Source organism: Typopeltis vanoorti, chromosome 24 (genome assembly GCF_054136105.1).
Source record: "Typopeltis vanoorti isolate ZY-2024b chromosome 24, IOZ_Tvanoo_1.0, whole genome shotgun sequence".
In the NCBI taxonomy this organism is placed as follows: Eukaryota; Metazoa; Arthropoda; class Arachnida; order Uropygi; family Thelyphonidae; genus Typopeltis; species Typopeltis vanoorti.
In genome coordinates this window covers 84,229,373-84,249,690 of record NC_143572.1, presented here as the reverse complement: position 1 = coordinate 84,249,690, position 20,318 = coordinate 84,229,373, and the positions used below count along the sequence as shown (strand labels likewise).

The window sequence follows — 20,318 nt, the reverse complement described above, 5'->3', positions numbered from 1 at the left end:
AGGAACATAAATAAATATAGATATGATAAAATTATCTGAGACATGTCCTATACGGAATTGATTAAAATGTTATGTTTGTTTGGGAGTATTCCAACCCTCCTGCCGTTGGCAAAACCATGCATAGTGAATTAATTATAAATGTCTATTTTCTTTTAATTTCGCATTTCACACTTTTCTCAGACTTCACTTCATTTGAAATGATTAAAGATTTTCATATTAACTATAAAGCAACGTCGTCAATGTGCGTCCTTCAGGCAATTTTTAACGTATTCTACGAAATTTGATTTTGAACAAAATTAAAAGCAACAAAATCTGGAACGTTTTTGTTCCAGATTTTCCAACATCCCGTTTTTTTTTCTTCAAAATATTTCGAATAATTATCTTCAATTAAGTTTTACACTTGATGACTCTAAGAGTTGAGTGAGGTTTTCTAGACTTCTTTTGAAGGTGGTTCTCCAGATGGTCGACCTTCAGCACAGGCAAGTAGAATTTTTTCCTTCCAGGAAATTCTGGAAGGAAAACAACTTAGAATTCACACTATTTCAGATAACATACAGTTCTGTCAATTACACTCTTGTAATTTTTTAATTCCAAAATGCATAACTTTACACTTTTCCACATTGAAATGACATCCATTATCTTTTGCCCATTTGCCGGCTTATTTAAATCATTATTTCAACCTCTCTACATCAGCTTGGTTGATTATTGCGCTACCAAACTTTGCATCATCAGCAAGCAATTGAATATCTTTCTTCAGGTCATTTATTAAGTCATTTTTGTATAAATTGAACAATAATGGTCCGAGCACAGAGCCTTGAGACACACCACTGGTCATCTGCTTCATTCTGGATTCTACTTCTCCATAGACTACGTTTTTGGTATCTGTCCATGAGCCATTCTCTTATCCCCATCACCAATTTAATATTCATCCCAATTTCTTCTAGTTTGCTTACCAGTATTCCATGGGGAATCCTCTCCAAACCATAAAAAAGTCCAGCAGAATCACTATATAGAAATAAAGTGACCGCCATATATTTCTACGTGGTGATATTGCTTTGCGTGTTTTCTCTGTTCATTTACTTCACACCGATTTCTGTTTTATAGTGAGCTCCTGCTGTCTCAACCAAATACAGTATTCGCCATTATCTTTTGATCTCTTGCATTCAAGTTTCTTTCTTTCTTTATTTTTTTTTAACTCATAATACTCCAAGTTGATTTTCAAGTATTTTATAGCCCTCTGTCTGAAGGGGGGACAGAGGTCCTCTTATCTCAGATGTTTCCGGCAACCATTCTGAAAGGCAATATATCGTCGACCCTCTCGTTATCCAACGTGGTTACCAAATTTATAACCCGTTCCATAGCATTACCTCCATCATTAACTGCATGAAACCATGTTATCTCGAAAATTCGAGAAATGCTGTTGATTTATTCTATTCTTCTATTTCCTCCTACCGATTTATAATTCCACTCTTTAAAAGTATTCACACTTTTTTTTTTATCTTACTTCCGCTACGTGAAAGGTTTTTGTAAACTTGTAGTAGTTTTGTACCTTGCGTTGCCTAATTATATTTTCCTATTGTTTATTATTATTATAATTCTGTTGGGTTTTGATTGATTTTTATAGCCCTCAAACCGTGTTCAATATAGCGGACATGGAAATTTTTGAAGCTACATCAGGTCCCCCAGTTAGCTGTGCAGAGATCTTGTATCGGCAAATGAACTTCATCTCCCACGCGTTCAGGTTCAAACCCATGTTCTCTGCAAGATTCGAACTAACTTCTCTTTCCTTTTCCGAGTAAGACTGCAACAAATCTAATGAAAGGTTCCAGCATAATGCGACATCTGAAAATACGATGGTAAAGATCTGAATTCCAAACCGTGTGAAAAGATTGAGAATTCACCAATCAGTACCATCTGATATTGTCAAACGGAATATTGTGTACGTCTCCATTCAAGATGGCTAATGGATTGGAGACAGGTATATCTGAGCAATTTAAATTGAAGAATTTTCTTTCTTTCACCAATGTGTGAAGCGTTAAAAGATGTAGGCGTTTAAGTGCCATTGAATTCGAATAGAACATCACAGCAGATGAGGGCTGGGAAGTTTCGAATAGTTGTATAATAAAAGCTGATCGAAACGGGTGCCACATGGACATGATTAGCTGTATTGCATTCATTTGGATATTCCTCCTTCAGATATCTTTTTATCAACAACTGTAACACTACTAGTTTCAACGAATCACGGAGAGAAGTGAAATGGTTTAAAATTTATTATGAACAAGAACTTTATATGAAGGAAATATTTGCATGAACAATTTCTCAACATTGCTTCATTTTTGTTCCAATATTTTTAACGAAGTTTCGTTGTCACTATCACAACTGATGGCGAAATGTAGTCGCAACTTTCTTGTGCTGCCATCTGCTGATTATTTCATGAACAAGAACTTCATATAAAGGAAATATTTGCGTAATCAATTTCTAAACATTAACATTGCTTCATTTTTGTTCCATTATTTTTAACGAATTTTCGTTGTTACTATCACAACGGATGGCGAAATATGATCAAGATTTCTTGTGCCGCCATCTGCTGTTTATTTCATGGAGTGACTAGCGCGTGATGATTTGATATTGAAGAGAGTAAAGTGGAAGTGCAACTATTTTCACGATCAGTTCCTTCCAGATCATCTACTTAAAATGACAGGAATTAACAAGATCAAGGATATTTAATCATTTCATTTATTTACTTGAGCAGATTCTTGATTCTGTTGTGAAATGAATAGTTTAACACTTTCATTGCCAAGTTGAAAATTGGAATTTCGTGTGGTGGCCAAATTTTTTTTTATTTTTTTATTTAGTTAGCAACGTCCACGCGATAACGCGTGATCGGTCGTTTGGTGAGAACTCGCATCACAAATAATATCTTGTTTTAATGAAAATTGAGTTCTCAGAGGACAAAAAATCAGACATTTTTATTTTAAATGCAAAATTGTTCTTATTTTTATTATTAAACACTAATATCGAATAACAACACTACCATCTTCTGAATTCTCAACATAAATCAGTATGCCGATTATGTTCGCATTAAACAAGAACTGGAATATTTTCATTGGAATCATCAAATTGGTCTTTATAATTTGAAATAATATATTCTTTTCTAGAGAGAATATTTATTTTCTGGGAAGGGAGGATGGAGTGTTCACTTTAAACCATTGCGAACCCCCCCCCCCATTTCGTCGAAAGAATGCGTGTAGATGGCCAATCTAAGAATGTCCACAGGTGGGTAACTGAAAAGCTAGAATGACACCATCTGCATCAATAAATTTGTTAGATAATTTCTTTTTTTATTATGCCGCTCTTCTATTAATGTTTCGATCTGACATTTGAAAATTTATGTCAATCGCTGAAAACGTCTGAATGACGTTTTCAGCGATTCTTATTTCTCTGGCTATAGTTATTATATTGTATGCATTACTTAGAGGATTTTTTAGACAGTTAAAGGTGTGTTAGCATTTTTGGTTGATACCAGAGGTGAATTTCTTACCTCTTAATGTATTAGAAGGAAATAACGAATCGGATAATGTGTTTTTGAGGAGTATATGGGTGAGGGGATTAAAAATGCAATGGGAAAGTCTCAACTCCTCAAAATCTTATTTATACTATATCATACTCAGATAAGTTTAACACGAACGTGTTCGTCAATACCAGATTGGAACAACATAAACCACAGCAATGTAAAAGAAAATTGCAAAATTAGTTTTCTAGTTTTTGCTAAACTAGAACAGTTCAATAATTCTATCACACTTACATCTGTCCAATGCACAGATGTTGATTCGGGAAGTTATTGTTCTTTTAATGTTTTTCTTTTAAGTTTGTCATTATTGATTATTTTGATATAAATACCTCACTATATATTACATTAAAATTTCGTAATTGAATAAAACACAACGCTAAATAAATAATAGATAGAAATCAAGTTAGAGAGACATTTTCTAAGCTTTGGATTTTCAATTCTTTGATTAATACATATAGTTAATAAATGAGTGTGGGCAAGAATGATTACCAACCTGGTTAGGAATAGAAAAGAAATTATGATGTAAAATTAGTCGCGCAGAGCAAAGAATATCCCAAATATCTTTCTATTTCTAGTGGGTGGTAAGTGGAATAGTTATTATGAAAAGATAACTAAGTAATTCTGCTGGTATGTGGGTAACTGAAACCAAAGAAATAATTGCATTTTTGAGTGAATATTTTGCGAAGTTTTACGTCAGATTGCAGCTAAGTCAGTTCCGTTAGTGACAGACAGTAATGCGTTCTTTGAGAAATTATGAACTGGTAATATACGAAATGGGGGCGCATGCAATATTACAAAATCTCAAGTGGAATTCTGCCACTTGGGATTTTACACTTGATGGAATATCAACGCATGCTTCATTTGACTGTGATGTGCAATTTACGTGTTAGATCTGGTAGAGTTTCAAGAGAGTGGAAGGTAGACAGGGTGTTGCCATTACTTACACGCAAATCAACACCAGAGGCTGAAAATTACAGACCTTTTAGTAAAGAGGTGATTAAAGGTTTAAAAAATTTGTTAAAGACCGAATTCAAAAATGTTGAAATCAGAATATGGTATATTATAGTAGGCATTATGTTTGTGAACAGGGGATGGTTTGGGCGTTTAATAAAATGGACAGGAATATGGTTGTCAGAGAGAAATCAGAGTCATTCATGGTGGTGTGTGTAGTCAAAGTTTAAGTTGGTGACCAGTGGTGTGTTGCAAGGTTCTATTCTTCCACATTCCAGAGTCCATTCCTGCTTAATTTCTCCATTAACGAATACTGAAGGTAAGTTAAGTTGTTTGCTGATAATGCTAATTTGAGGATGACAAGAGTAAATAAAACAGACATAGAGATCTTTCAAGATGACTTGAATAAGACGAAATCGTGTGAACATTGCAATGCTCTATCAACGTGGAGTTGTGTACCTTCCAATCAGCCAGGACGTCTGTAGATATCTAGTTAAATATGAATATGCTTCAGACCATATGCGTTGAAAGAACATGGATAAGAAGTGAAATTTGCAAGTTTGTCTTTTAGAAGGTGTGAAAATCTCTCAAATTAAAGAGAACATTTAATCAGATTATCGTCATGTTCATAGCTGTGTCTCAGTTCCCTATAACAAGAAACTCACTTCCTTGTTCTATGCTGGGTAATTGGATCTTAGTTGTATTAGATAAACCAAAAATATAGAAATTTATTTTATTTTTGTTTTCTCTTTTTATTGTACAATAATTTTAATAATGCATTTACAAAATGGACCTCCTTGCATTGTTTCTTCGCTTAAATGTTGCCTTACCTTGGAGAACTAATGTCATTTTTAATTTTTCTGCTGATTTGTCTAATCGCTTAGTTGACAAAGCATTTTATTTTTTCTCGAAGATTTTAATTCAAGATAGTTAAATGAAATATTATTGAAAAAAAAAAAAAAAAAAACGACTGCCGATTTTCCAGATTATGTTATTTTTATTTTTGTTCAAAATCATATTTCGATAAAAAGTTTACAGATTTCCTGAAGGATTTCGCTTTGGCGAATTTGATTTATAGAGAATAACATGCAATTCTTTAATCATATCACTAATTTTTTTTTTCTTTATATCGTAATCGTTGTACTTTCACCTTCTTGGTTTCCCAATATAATTGGTCATTACGAAATAAAATTAGCGTTTATGATTTAAATTGATATGTATATATTTTCTGCTAGTTCAAAGATCATGCTCCAGTTTTAAAGTAAACAAATGTTTTGCTTGTACTCTGTCATTCAAAATATGTATATGCACATGAATCGAATGTGAAATTTCATTTCCATGTTTTTACAATAGAACTGAACTTTATTTCGCATTTGATAGTTTACTGTAATGAATGCTGTGCCGTTTTATTCATGCTGTTAATTTTTCTTTATTTTAAGTGTCTTTATTTTTTCTCTATACCTTATATATTATCTTTATGTGCTGTTATTCTAATTTAGCTGTGCACTCTTTCTCTTTCCTAACCTTTCTCATATACTCTACTGCGTACTATGTTTATCTACCGTTGGCACTACGAGTCTTATGTCTAAGATACTAAACGATTTATTTAATTAGCATAAAACTCAATAATACGGCCGGCAGATTTCTCTCTCTAACACAAATTCCTTCAACAAAACTTTACACAAACAGTCGTGTTCTAATCTTTTACTTAACTTTACTCTTCGGCTATCCCACTTAGTTTCCCGCTCACAAGTCCGATTTATTTAGGAAATAGTGCAGTTGTAAAAATAAACAATCAGGCAGCACTCCTTTAACAAAAAAATATCAAAACAGATTTTCATTTACATTACTATGAAATATACTCGAATTTAAACATTAGGGAGGTTGCTTTCTCTATCCATCTATAAAAATTCTTTAGCATAAATTACAACCTTTTTACTTCAACATTAATTAATCTCTTTAACTCAAAAACTTATTTACTCTCTGCTTACAATTTTCAGTTATTAAATTCCTAGTTTACTTGCAAAGAGGTTAGCTACCTCTCTGTTAAATTACTTTTACAAGCTTTATATCAACTTCAAATATGTCAATAGATTCTCTTAATGACACTTCTTGTTACTGTTAATCTAAATCTTAAGTGTCCAACTAAAACACATTATAAAGAATCGTACAACGGTATATAACTTACAAAGGCTCTGTATCGCACATTCAATCAAAAGTCTTTCATCAAAAGTTCTATGGCAATTCTTTCAATTCAGATCTCCAGCTTCCTCAGGAAATCTGGCATCAGCAGTGTCTCATCAGAAACATCGGGCTGTGGACTCAGACAGTTCCGTAAAAATGTTGCTCTCCCCACAGCGAAAAGAATAAAAACTTCCGAGCGAAGGTACTTCTGGTATTTGGCTCACCTTTTCTCTTCTGCTTTGGTTCGACGAAAATGCCTGGACAACTACTGTCTCAAGTAGCTTGAACTCCCATCTCTAAGAAACTGTAATTGCTGCCAACTGTCTCTTTTGACTCTCGAATGGGACCCCTCTCTCTCTCTTCTTGGGGACTGGAAGCTCTTTCAATAACTGAAACTACCGCCAACTCTCTGCTTCGGTAATTTACATTAGCTTTTCTCCTCTGGCTTGGAATCGCCAAAATGCCTGGACGACTGGAAGCTCTCTGGCGACTTCTGGAACCCGGCAGCCCTCTGTCTCTCTGCGACGTCTGGAACCGGGTGGCCCACTGTCTCTAGCGACTTCTTGATTCGGGATGCCCCATCCCTTTTTATTATGCCTTCTCTGAGCTCGCACGAAGTTTGTAACCCCGAAGAATTCGGCATGATTCTTTCATTCTTAAGTTTCAAGTTCGGCCCCGCTCTTTGTTCTCTTCTGTGCCTTCTTTTAATTGTAAGTTGCCAGCCATCCCATCGGAAAGTTGTTTGAACCTTTCTGACTGACTTTGGAGATGTTTACGTGTAGAGCTATTAAGCCTTTCTCATAAACACAAAATTTATAAACAACCTTTCTTATGCCCCCATGTAGATCTATTACATACAGCTCTGCCGGCAAAAACATTGCCTTTGTTTTTAACACTCTAACATATTCTTATTAAAGGAGTATATACAGTTCATTTCCAAAGGGCTATTTACAAAGACATCTAGTACAAAATGTACAGAGACAATCAAGATATAATTTTACATCATTATTATGGGACTTGACTTAAGTAAAAAAATCGATGTAATGTGCTTTGGAATATTTAAGCTACAATCGAGTTTTACATTACCTCCACCCATACTGCATCACTATCACACAACAAAAAAAGTTGAAGTAGCTAAACTTTTGCTATATTTTACACTAAAATGAATGGGCATGTTCCCCAAGTGATTAATGTTTGTAATAGTTATCTTGCGACCGATTTTAAAATAAATACTCTGAAATATCTGCAGAATGAATAGGTCTATGATTACCCCCCCCCAAATAAAAAATTATGTAACGCATATGTTCCTTTTCTTTTAAAATAATTCAAATCCTCTCTTACAAGATAATTGCATCAAATAATTTATAATTTTTCGACAATAAAAGTGAAACTGATCACTGTAAATTAAGAAATTATTTTCGCATAAATAATATATCAGCCTTTAAAAGAAATGTCAGTATTTCTGTGTTAGAATGTCTACTTATCAAGAAAATTGAAAACAATACGAGACATTCTTGATGTATTTTGTACTACAGCTTAGTGCGACTTCTGGCGAAGTGTTCTCTCTTTTCTTTCTATTCAAGTGAGAGTAATATTAGCCTTTAGCTTTTCCTCCAGCTAAGCCGATCAAGTATTTCTAAGATGTAGACGTAGATTATTTCAGAAATAGCAACCAGCAGTAGAAGTAGTACTATTTAGATTTTTTTTAAAGAAAAATAAACAAAAATAATACTACTGAACTTTCTTTTGTGTGGTATGCACATAAGCAGTTTTACATGGTGAAAATATAGCATAGAATTTCTAACATTTCAAAAAATTTCAGCAGACAGTAAAACAGCTGCTTTTTGATTGCAAAGAAATAGTACAGAATTAGAAGCATCATGGTACAACAATATTATTTCGTTACTTATTTTGTGAAAGCAGTAAAATTAAGTAATAGATTTTCAATACTGTGTGGAAAAAATGTCTATCAAACCTGTAGAAATTTAGAGTAGTTATAAAATTGAGTTCCAGTAGAGAATAAGGAGGGGTGGAGCGTTAGAAAATTTTCTAAATAAGCATACATTTTGAATCATCCCTCCTAGGATATTTTTCATATATTTTCAACATATCTGCGTTGATTGTGCACTGGATATTATCTTAATCTACATCCTATAAAAAAAAAAATGAAAGCGAAGAGTCCCTCCTAAGATATCATTGGATATAAATTTTGATACTGAAAACACTCAGTCGGAAACCGAGTAATGCAATTTAACATCATTCGTTGTTCCTAAAAACAAAACAAAAAATTCGTTTCTAAAACTGAAATGTGATAATCCATATAATAATATTTTTATAGCAAAGAAAGCAAAAGGTCATATTTATTTCAGTAAATATTATTTAAATATACAGTGGTATCTCGCTAATCCGAACTAATAAAAACCGAGCTCGTTCGGATTAGCGAATTTCCTCCAAGAGGCAACAATAACTAGCGTTTAAGACAAAAATAATCAGATTCTAATGATACATCAATTTAATTCTGTAAATAAATGAATTAACTTATAGAAAAAATGCTAATGTCCTGTAATATGAAACTTAAAAAATAATATAGTACACAAGTTTATTTTAATAAAAAATTTAGTTTGTATGTACCTGGATTGTTGAGGATTCTGATTTAATAAAATTGCATAGTTCAGTACATAACTTAATTTGTAAAAAATATCACTTTCTTGTAAACAACACACACACACAAAAAAAATGTTTCACAAAAAAACACAAAAAAAAAAATTTTTTTTTAATTTCTTTGTAAAAAAAAAGTTACTGATTTTCTTTTGCTTCTTGGAAGCTAAACTTTTTTCGAATGCTTCTTCTCGGAGCTGCATTAGCAATAAAATTTTGTGGAATGGTGTATTATTCTGCTTATTATACACACATTAAAAATGTCAACTGCTTCTTCATGTTTTACTTTTTTTCCTTCGAATTCCTTATCGTCATCATCGTCTGCTAATTCATTCTGTAGCGTCATATTTATTCTAATTTCAGCATCTGATTTGATTTCGAATTCACTTTCGGTTCTACCTCTGATCCATTCCGTAACATCTGTTTGTGAAATTTCAACATTTGGATTTATAATTCCAACCAAATTATGCACGTTTTGAATTTCCGCTTTTTGTGTATCACCGTAGTTATCTTCATAAATTCTAGAAGGCCACATCAAAGTACAAAGTATACCGCTGTCGAGCGTCATGAAAAAATAGGCCTACAGTATGATCGTACAATCGACAGTATGAAAAAAAAAAAAATACTGTACTGTAATAATAATAAAATAAATAATAATAGTTAAAATAATGATTATTAAATAAAAAGAATTGTACACAAAATAATAATACATAATAAATAAAACTTTTTTTTTCCCTTTCAAACCACAGTTCGGATTACTGGAGGGTTCGGATTAGCGAGATACTACTGTATAAATATTTCATAATATTTTCAATACGAACATTTCAAAATTCGCGAAAAAAATGGTTTCTATATTGTAAGTAAAGTGAAAGAACAATGTAAATGCTGCTCTTCAACTTTAAAGTCTGCCACATTAAAAAATAATAATCTAAAATTTAAAAAAAAGATTTTTCAAATAAAAAAGTAATTCTAATATTTAAATAAAAATAAAAATTAATAATTTATGTGTTATTTAAAAAAATACAATCGGCTAAAAATTAAACTATTAAAAATAATTGATTACTTTCCTGTCTCCCTTATGCAGTAAATTTACTATTGCTAAATAGATTCGTTGCAAAAGCTGATCGGTGGTCATTTCAGGATTGATTATCTTCGAACATGTGAAATTCGTTTAAATTTTTGGGAAGCCACAATAGATCAATTGTTAGGCAAAAAAAAAAAAAAAAAAGTCAAATATCGTAGGTCAGTGAAGGAAATTCCGAGTAGCCTCACCAACAGTTAATCTACTAATGACTCTAAAATAGCCGTGAAAGAATTAAGGGGAGAGGGAGGTAATGGCATGATAAAAGGTAGAATGCCGATGAAGTTTCGATCCATGAAAAAAGCTAGGGTGAACTGGCTATTTCATCCACCTTGGCCGGTTGGGAGGTTAGAGGCAAATCAACACCAGAGGCAGAAAAATGCAGACCTTTTAGTGAAGAGGTGATTGAAGTTTAAAGAGTTAGTAAAAGATCGAATTCAAAAATGTTTATATCAGAATATGGTATGTTATAGTGGGTATGATGCCTGTGTACAAGGGATGGATTGGGTCTTTGGTAAAATGGACAGGAAGATGGTTGTCAGAGAAAAATAAATCAAAGAGTAATATGTTGGTGTGTATTCAAAGATCAAGTTGGTGAACAGTGGTGTGTTGCAAGGCTCTATTTTTCCACATTCCATAGAACAGTCCATTCCTGTTTAATTGGCGACGCGCTTCTGTTAATCTTAGTTTTCTCAACTACACCTGATTTTTAGTTTGTTTTCTTTTTAACTCTAACCCTTCCACTCTTCCAACAATGTCAAAACGAAGCAACAGTGCAAAACAAGAAAATGAGCAAAAGAAACAAAGAAAAGCAATTACGTTAGAGAAGAAATACGAAATTTTCACCAGTCTTCAAAGCATTAGCCGTTTTTAAAATGGTGAAAGAACAAAAAGGGGAGGACTGCAAAGATACTTTTGCTGCAGGTAGTGGATGGTTTGACCGCTATAAAAAGCGGACTGGTTGGCAAAAAATTAAAATACAAGGTGAAGCTGCAAGCACCGATAGTGAGGCTGCAAAATGTTATCCAGAAAAATTATTAGACATAATGCTCGATGATGCTTTAAAACCTCAAGGTTTTACAGCTTCAAAGATCGCATCATTTTACTATTAGAAGGAAATGCTGCTTGGTGTTGCAAATTAAACACCTCATTTGTGCATTGATCAGAAAATTCAAGAAGGTTAAAAGTAATTAATAAAGCTACTCTCCGAATAATACGGAATTCAGATAAGGTTTTGTTCACGGGTTGTCTATTCGAAGATTGGCTTATGCATCACTTTATTAATGAAGTGAAACTTTATTGTAAGAAAAAACGAATTCTATTTGAAGCGCTTCTGATAATTGACAATGTACCTAGTCATCTCTCATCAGTTAACATTTGGCCTAATGTAAAAATAGTCTTTTTACCTCCAAATTAACTTCTCTTTTACAACCAATGGATCAGGAAGTGATTGCGATGTTTAAAGCACATTTTCTAAAAAAAGACTTGAACTTTCAAGTTAATTTTTATATTAAAATTCATACAGTAGTTGTTATTAAATATAGATAATATGTTGAGATTAATTTATTTACAAAATGGAGTTTTAATTTAGCATTAATTACCTCGTTTTTCTTTACAGATTGTTAATAGGGTTACTGATATGAGATATTTTGCCTACTAATGCATTAAAGCCAAGCCGATAACCAGCAATTTTTGAAGATTGTTAAGTTGTTGGAAACATTTTATGGCGGATTTGCGAAATGAAAATCAAATAATTCCGAGGAGGTTGCACTTCTAGTGGCATAAGGGAAAATCCTCAAAATGGGAATGGAATCGACCGACGCCCCAAATTCAAAAAGCAATGAGTGATTCTCCTCCTGCAACAGAGAAGACTGCTCAATCACATTTCCTGTTGAAATAATTTAACTTAGATGAAAATAGTGAAAATTATTTCGCAAGTGATCATGCAAGAAGCAGTTTGTATATCAGTCGCCTAAACCGACATCAGAAAACTCACAATAATCAGTCGAATAATAATAATAATAATAAAATCTTTATGTATGCCACAAAGCATTTAAGCGATTAGATCAACTTAAAACGCAGGAGACAATTCATAGCAATTGAACAATAAGAGACTCCAGTAGTAAAGACTCGTGCGAAAAATATGGGAAAAACTTTCATCGCCGTGACAGCCTAAAGTGGCACCAGAAAATACACGTGAAAGACGAAGAAAAACATTCCTTCAGTACGACATGCCAGAAGAATTTCCTTGATTCAGCATATCTTAGTGAGCATGAGAAAACGCACTCAATCGAGAAGCAATTTCCATGTGAAAATTAGAGCAAGACCTTTTACTCGCTTGAACATTGAAGAGGCACAAGGCTACAGTGAACTGCAACGAACATATGTTGACATGTGAAATATGCGACAGGCGGTTTTTCAGTTTATATTATTTGAAGATACACAATCTTGTGGTTCACGCATCAGAACATCAAGTGCGAAAAATGCAAGAAGACATATCTCTTACAGTGCTGTCTTCAAAGAGACAAAACTGACTCATACTGGGAAACGTTTTCCTTTAACCGAATGTAAAAAGGAGTTTTCCTATTTTAACTCTTTTGAGCTGCATTTGAGAAATTGTAAACGCTACAAACACTTCCCGATTAAAGTACCAGGCACAGAGAAAGCAAATAGAGCAGACCTCAAATCAATCTGCAAAGTTCCTAGTGGAAAAAGGCGTGTTTCCTGTGAAGCAAGTGTCAAATCATTTTCCCCAATGGCATTTCTTAAAAAGACATTCCGTTGTTCACACGAATTGAGTAGCTTTTTCAATCCCAAATATGCCACAAAACATTTGCTTTCTCTTAAACACTAAAGCACCACATAAGTGTGCATTTAAAGGAGAACCCTTTCACCTGTGAAATATGTGAGAGCCTTTATAAAAACAGAAAGCTTTTGTTTCACAGAAAAGAAGCCGTATGACTGTGAAATTTGTAGGAAATCATGACTGCAGACAAATCCTTAAAAAGCATCTCAGTTCTCACACTGAAGAAAAACCATTTAATTTCTTGTGTAGCTCTAGGTTTCAATTCTGAGGTCACTTAAAGGGCACTATGATCTTCATGCATTCACTGAAGAAACGTTTTTCGTGTAAAGTACGTGGCAAACAATTTTCTCAACTATAAAAACCACATCACAAGGTAAACTAAAGATGATAACTCGTTTACATCCGAAAACTGTTATAAGAAATTCTTCGACCCATCTCACGTGAGAAGTCACGGAAGAGTACACACCGCAGAGAACCTTTTCCAATCGAAATTTGCAACAAGACGCTTTCAGACAGTTCGAGTATTAATACAAATCTCAGACTGCATACTGGTGAGAAAACTTTCACTAGTCCTGTGTGTAGTTCTACTTTTTCGAGTCTATAGTCCCATAAAAAGCAAAAAAAAAAAAAAAAAACGCCACAATCTCCTCGAAGAAAAGCTTTTTCTAGTGAAATATGTGACAAACAATATTTCAATCAACTTATCTTAAAAATCACATGAAAAGGCACACCACATTGCTCCTTTTCATGCGAAATGCAAAGTCTCGAGAAATTCTTCGACTCCTTTAACCTGAAAAGACACGAAAGATTTCACACCAGAGAGAAACTATTTCCATGTGAAATTTCCAACATGACGTTTACAGAGAGTTCGAGTCTGAAAAGCCATCTAAAACTTCATACTGGTCAGAAACCTTTTCTCTGCAAAATTTGCAACAAGAGGTTTACAGAGAATTCGCAATTGAAAAGACATCTAAGAATTCATAGTGGTGAGAAAACTTTTCTGTGCGAAATTTGCAACAAGAAGTTTTCATACAATTCCAGTCTGGAAATACATCGTAGAATACATGATGGTGAGAAACCTTTTTCATGCGAAATTTGCAATAAGAGGTTTTCACAGAGTCCACATCTGGAAGCACATCTAAGAATTCATACTGGTGAGAAACCTTTTCTCTGCGAAATTTGCAACAAGAGGTTTTCACAGAATTCACATCTGATAAGACATATAAGAATTCATACTGGTGAGAAACCTTTTCTATGTCAAATTTGCAACAAGAGGTTTTCTTACAGTTCGAGTCTAGAAAAACATCTAAGAATTCACGCTGGTGTGAAACCTTTTGTCTGCGAAATTTGCAACAAGAGGTTTTCGCAGAGTTCACATCTGAAAACACATATAAGAATTCATTCTGGTGAGAAACCTTTTCCTTGCGAAATATGCAACAAGAAGTTTTCAGACAATTCGAGTCTGGGAAAACATCTAAGAATTCATAGTGGTGAGAAACCTTTTGTATGCCAAATTTGTAACAAGAGGTTTTCAAAGAGCTCGACTCTGAAAAGACATCTAAGAGTTCATACTGGTGAGAAACCTTTTCAATGTGGAATTTGCAACAAGAAGTTTTCAGACAATTCGAGTCTGGAAACACATCGAAGAATACATGATGGCGAGAAACCTATTCTATGCAAAATTTGCAACAAGAGATTTTCACAGAGTTCACATCTGGAAACACATCTGAGAATTCACACTGGTGAGAAACCTTTTCTCTGCGAAATTTGCAACAAGAGGTTTTCACAGAGTTCAGATCTGAAAAGACATATAAGAATTCATACTGGTGAGAAACCTTTTCTGTGCGAAATTTGCAACAAGAGGTTTTCTTACAGTTCGAGTCGGGAAAAACATCTAAGAATTCACACTGGTGTGAAACCTTTTCTCTGCGAAATTTGCAAGAAGAGTTTTTCACAGAGTTCACATCTGAAAACACATCGAAGAATTCATACTGGTGAGAAACCTTTTCTATGCGAAATTTGCAACAAGAAGTTTTCTGATAATTCCAGTCTGGAAAAACATCTAAGAATTCACACTGGTGACAAACCTTTTCTCTGCGAAATTTGCAACAGGAGTTTTTCACAGAGTTCACATCTGAAAGCACATATTACAATTCATACTGGTGAGAAACCTTTTCTATGCGAAATTTGCAACAAGAAGTTTTCAGACAAATCTAGTCTGGAAAAACATCTAAGAATTCATACTGGTGATAAACCTTTTCTATGCGAGATTTGCAACAAGAAATTTTCACACAGTTCGACTCTGAAGAGACATCTAAGAGTTCATACTGGTGAGAAACCTTTTCAATGTGGAATTTGCAACAAGAAATTTTGTGACCATTCGAGACTGGAAATACATCGAAGAATACATGATGGCGAGAAACCTTTTCTATGCGAAATTTGCAACAAGAGGTTTTCCCAGAGTTCACATCTGAAAACACATCTAAGAGTTCACACTGGTGATAAACCTTTTCTCTGCAAAATTTGCAACAAGAGCTTTTCTCAGAGCTCACATCTCAAAACACATCTAAGAATTCATACTGGTGAGAAACCTTTTCTATGCCAAATTTGCAACAAGCAGTTTTCAGAAAACTCAAGTCTGGAAAAACATCTAAGAATTCATACTAACGAGAAACCTTTTATATGTGAAATTTGTAACAAGAGGTTTTCAAACAGTTCGACTCTGAAAAGACATCTAAGATTTCATACTGGTGAGAAACCTTATCAATGCGCAATTTGCAACAAAAAGTTTTCCGACAATTCTAGTCTGGAAATACATCGAAGAATACATGATTGTGAGAAACCCTTTCTATGCGAAATTTGCAACAAGAATTTTTCATACAAATCGGGTTTGAAAACACATCTAAGAGTTCATACTGGTAAGAAAATGTTTCTTTACGAAATTTACAACAGGAGGTTTTCTTATAGTTCGAGTCTGGATTAACATCTAAGAATTCATACTGGTGAAAAACTCTTTCTATGCGAAATTTGCAACAAGAGGTTTTCAAACAGTTCTACTCTGAAGAGACATCTGAGAGTTCATACTGGTGAGAAAACTTTTCTCTTCGAAAGTGGCAACAAGAAGTTTTCAGACAGTTCGAATCTCTAACGTCCTCTAAGAGTGCATGAAAATATTTTTTATCTTTCCTTGTGTGTAGCCCTACGTTTTCTGCTATACAGTTACTTAAATAGCATCAAAAACACTATCCTCCGACTGCTGGAAAACCATTACGTGTAATATATGTGGCAAACAATTTTCTGAATCATGCGATCTTTTAAAAAAAACACATGAAAATGCACACCACAGATTGCTCCTTTTCAAGCGAAATCTGTCACGAGAAATCTTCTACTCGTTTAACGTGAAGAGATACGAAAGTGTTCACACCAGAGGGAAATTGTTGCAATGTGAAATATGCAACAACAATTTTTCAGACAGTTCGATTGTGGAAAGACATCTAGGTGTTCATTCTGCTAAGAAACCTCTTCTATGCGAATTTGCAAGAAGAAAGTCAGACAGTTCGAATCTGAAAAGATACGAAAGTTTCACACCATAGTAATTTTTTCTATGCAAAAATTGCAAAAAATGATTTTCAATCAGTTCAAGTCTGAAAAGCCATCTAAGAATACATACTGATGAGAAACATGGCACTTGTCCAATGTGCGGGTAAACATTCTCGCGAAAGGAACATGTGACCTACTGAAGAATTCAACGTAGCTAATGAGTGGTGGGTGGATGTGTGTCGTTGTCACATATGTACAATTATATTTGCATTTCTCCAAATTGCCCTTTTAAACACAACTTAAAATTAATCGTTGTGAATGGGTCTATTTTGATTAGTTTTTCGAAAATAAATAATACATTATTGAGAAGCACTGCTTTTCCAAGTGTCACTTGAGTTTCAAAATATCATAGTTACGTGGACTGAAGAAAAATTCATCTCAAATTTATCAAAATAGTGAGAACTAAATCGGTTTTAATATGACACAAAAATTAAACTCTTGTAGACACTTTAGTGAAATGCGGTATCGGGAACCTGCAGGGATTTTCCGAAGGCACTTTAAGGGTTCACTTTTTTTTTTTTGCTTAAGTTTTGCTACTAATTTAGAAATAAAATCCTCTTGAAGGAATGGATACAATTGTTTCCTTAACTGACTATCTGCAATTTTCTTTTCTTGATTATATTCGGTCAGTTCCTCGCATGTTTAAATGAAATAGATGGCTTCGCACTTAACGATGAAAAGAGGATAAAAATCTGTTTCAGAGAAGTGTTTGAAGAGCTTGGTGTTTCTTGTACGAGGCACTAAGGAGTTGAAAATTATTTTAGATTACTCTGATTATTTTCTTCTGTTCTCTGAGAACTCTCGGGTGAATTTTGTAGATGCTAATATCTAGTAACCATGACAAGTTTCCACCCAACCTTTTTAATGTGTAGCTGCAGTATACCCTCTCGTCCTTTGAAGTTCAAATGTTTCAAGACCGTCAGAGTAGATAAGAAAACGTTAGTAAGGAAAGTTACTTTCATTAATTAGGGAAGAAAGCAGCAGCTCGTAAACGATAATGCGCAAAGTCACTGTACGCATTTTAGATTTTTTTCATCCTAAATTTTTAAGAGGACTTTTTGGGTGAATAAAATTTTAGTTAATTAGTTTTGTTGTGTTCATTATTAATTTATTTGTTTTTTATTTTTGTTTACACGACCATTTCATACGTTCCGCGTATTTAGTCGAATGTGAAATGAGAATTGTTTTCATTTACTTTGCAGAAAAGTCATGTAACAGAAATTACTTAGCAATTACAAATTGTAATTTCTAAGCAACTTCGGCTGAAGAGCTCCACTTTCTGAAATTTAATAAAATGCAGTTCTTTTTGTAATCTTGTGAGAATATTTTAATAACATAATTGCTTTTAACAAATACTCGTTTTAATGTATAAGCTTTTTAAAAAATTATAATAAAGAGGTTTTCGATATGACAATGTGTCTCTGGGGATATAACTGAAATTCAATTTTAAAAAACAAATTACATCAATCACACACGCACACACACACACACACACATAGTTGTTTCTCTACTTCAAATGAAGACGTCTTCTCTCATCGAAAATGTTACTTGAATCTTCCTTGAGGGAACTTCACCTAAATGCACTGATGAGAGTATTCTCTTCTATTGATGACAGCGCTTTACCTAATTTCTAATCCATTTATATTTACTTTAAATTCATTTTTTTTTCATTTATTTCTCTCATGATGCTCTTTCTCTATGCAAATATTTCTTCCCTGTATGGTGTAGTTTCATTTGAGACGAAACCATACCCACAAGATTTTGTACATGATCCAAACTATTTACAGAAGTGCAGCAGTATCATTCGAAGAAGTGTTGGCCATTATTATAACTTACATCGGCAAAAGGTATCTGATGAGATTCAAGAGATCGTTTGAAAAAGTTCATATTGTTTTCTATTTCGGAAACATTTACAGTCGACTGTAATTGTCAAGTGTATTTAAGGTCAATTACTAAAATTCCAGGCATTACATTTATTAGTATATATCACAATCACTGCATTATAAAATAATAAAACTGGTATTATGGGAACGAAATGAAAATGCCACTCTCGTACTGGTCGCAAAGCCAAAACACAAGCTACTCAAGTTAAAACTCCAGCTGCACTGCACAGGGATGTTAAAACACTACTTCAATCCTTAGCGAATAAACGTATCACCTAACTGGACTGCATTTACTCAAATACGTTACGTAGTGATTGTTATTAACATAATAGTCACTATTTAAAAGCCACTCGCAGATTCCACACCTTCGAATCAAAAAATTAGAACAATAAAAGTAAATGTGTTAAATTATTTGCAATTCTCATTTATTGCAAAGACTAATTATTACAAAATATGAATTAGCATTGTAGATTATATAACCATTTAAATCATATATGTAAGTAATTTAAATTCCAAAAAAATGGTTATTTGAAAACATTCAAAAAATTAGATTAATTTTTAATGTGATTCAAATTATTACATTATTCCAAATTCGATCGGTTTTCAGGAGAGCATAGAAATAACATATTTCAGTAGTTGCGGGACTGACTCATATGTGCGGAATCGTTTGTGCCTGGATTTCAATTAATCATTTGCAAACTAGAGGTCGAACGAGTGACATATCGAAACTAAGAAAGTTTGTACGGTGTCTCTATGCAAAGAAGACCATTATAAATGATCTTCTTTGCAAGACACCGTACGAAATTTCTCTCCACAGATTTTAGCTAAGGGATTGAAATGTCATGCAAGCGTGAGTAGAGTATTGAAACAGTATTCTAATCACCGGAGTTTTCAAACCATTCGTTATTACTTGTTTATTATTTTAACGGTATAATAGAACACAGAAACTAAGTAAATAATTTATTAACTAGATGCTGGTATTATAACCAGCATCTTCAGAGCACAACAACAGTTGTTCCTGTGTGCAGGGGTATCCAGAGCATGGTCTGACAAATCTGACAACAGACCATGTAGCAAATTAGCCACCCTCATCCGCTCACCCAAGGACAGCATTCCTCCTTTATCATATCCAGGAGTCTACCAAGTACCCTGCTCATGCAATCAAGCCTACTACGGAAGAACTGTGAATATCCGCATCAGCGAACATAAACGATACGTCCGGAAATATCATTATGGGAAGTCGGGCCTAGCAGACCATGCTCTGGATACCCCTGCACAGAGGATCAACTGGAAAAACACAAAAGTACTACACAGAAACCCATATAAATCAGAGAGAGATTGTTCTTAGAGGTGACAGAAGCCCTAAAACACACTCCAAATCTCAACAAATATGGCTGTATTAACTTGCCGAAGATCTGGGAGACAGTCATATTAAGAAAAAACTAGCACTTTTCTAGGACTCTAGTAATACATGGTAGCGTTTTTTTTTTTCCAGATAGAGGGCGCCAAAATCAGGACTCTAGTCTTTGTGTTGCTGCTACAGTTTTGTTGAAGTACACCATGCTGTTTTAGTCTCGCGTATTG

The 20,318-nt window shown here is 33.8% G+C and overlaps 1 protein-coding gene across 1 annotated transcript; it reads left to right on the top strand.

The window, feature by feature from the left end:
* The first annotated feature begins 13,863 nt into the window (after positions 1–13,863).
* LOC150093502 (uncharacterized) lies at positions 13,864–18,265 on the top strand. The gene has a single exon (XM_090414091.1). It carries the CDS (start codon positions 14,006–14,008, stop codon positions 16,232–16,234), a length of 2,229 nt encoding a protein of 742 aa, XP_090270217.1. The 5' UTR covers positions 13,864–14,005; the 3' UTR covers positions 16,235–18,265.
* Positions 18,266–20,318: the final 2,053 nt, after the last annotated feature.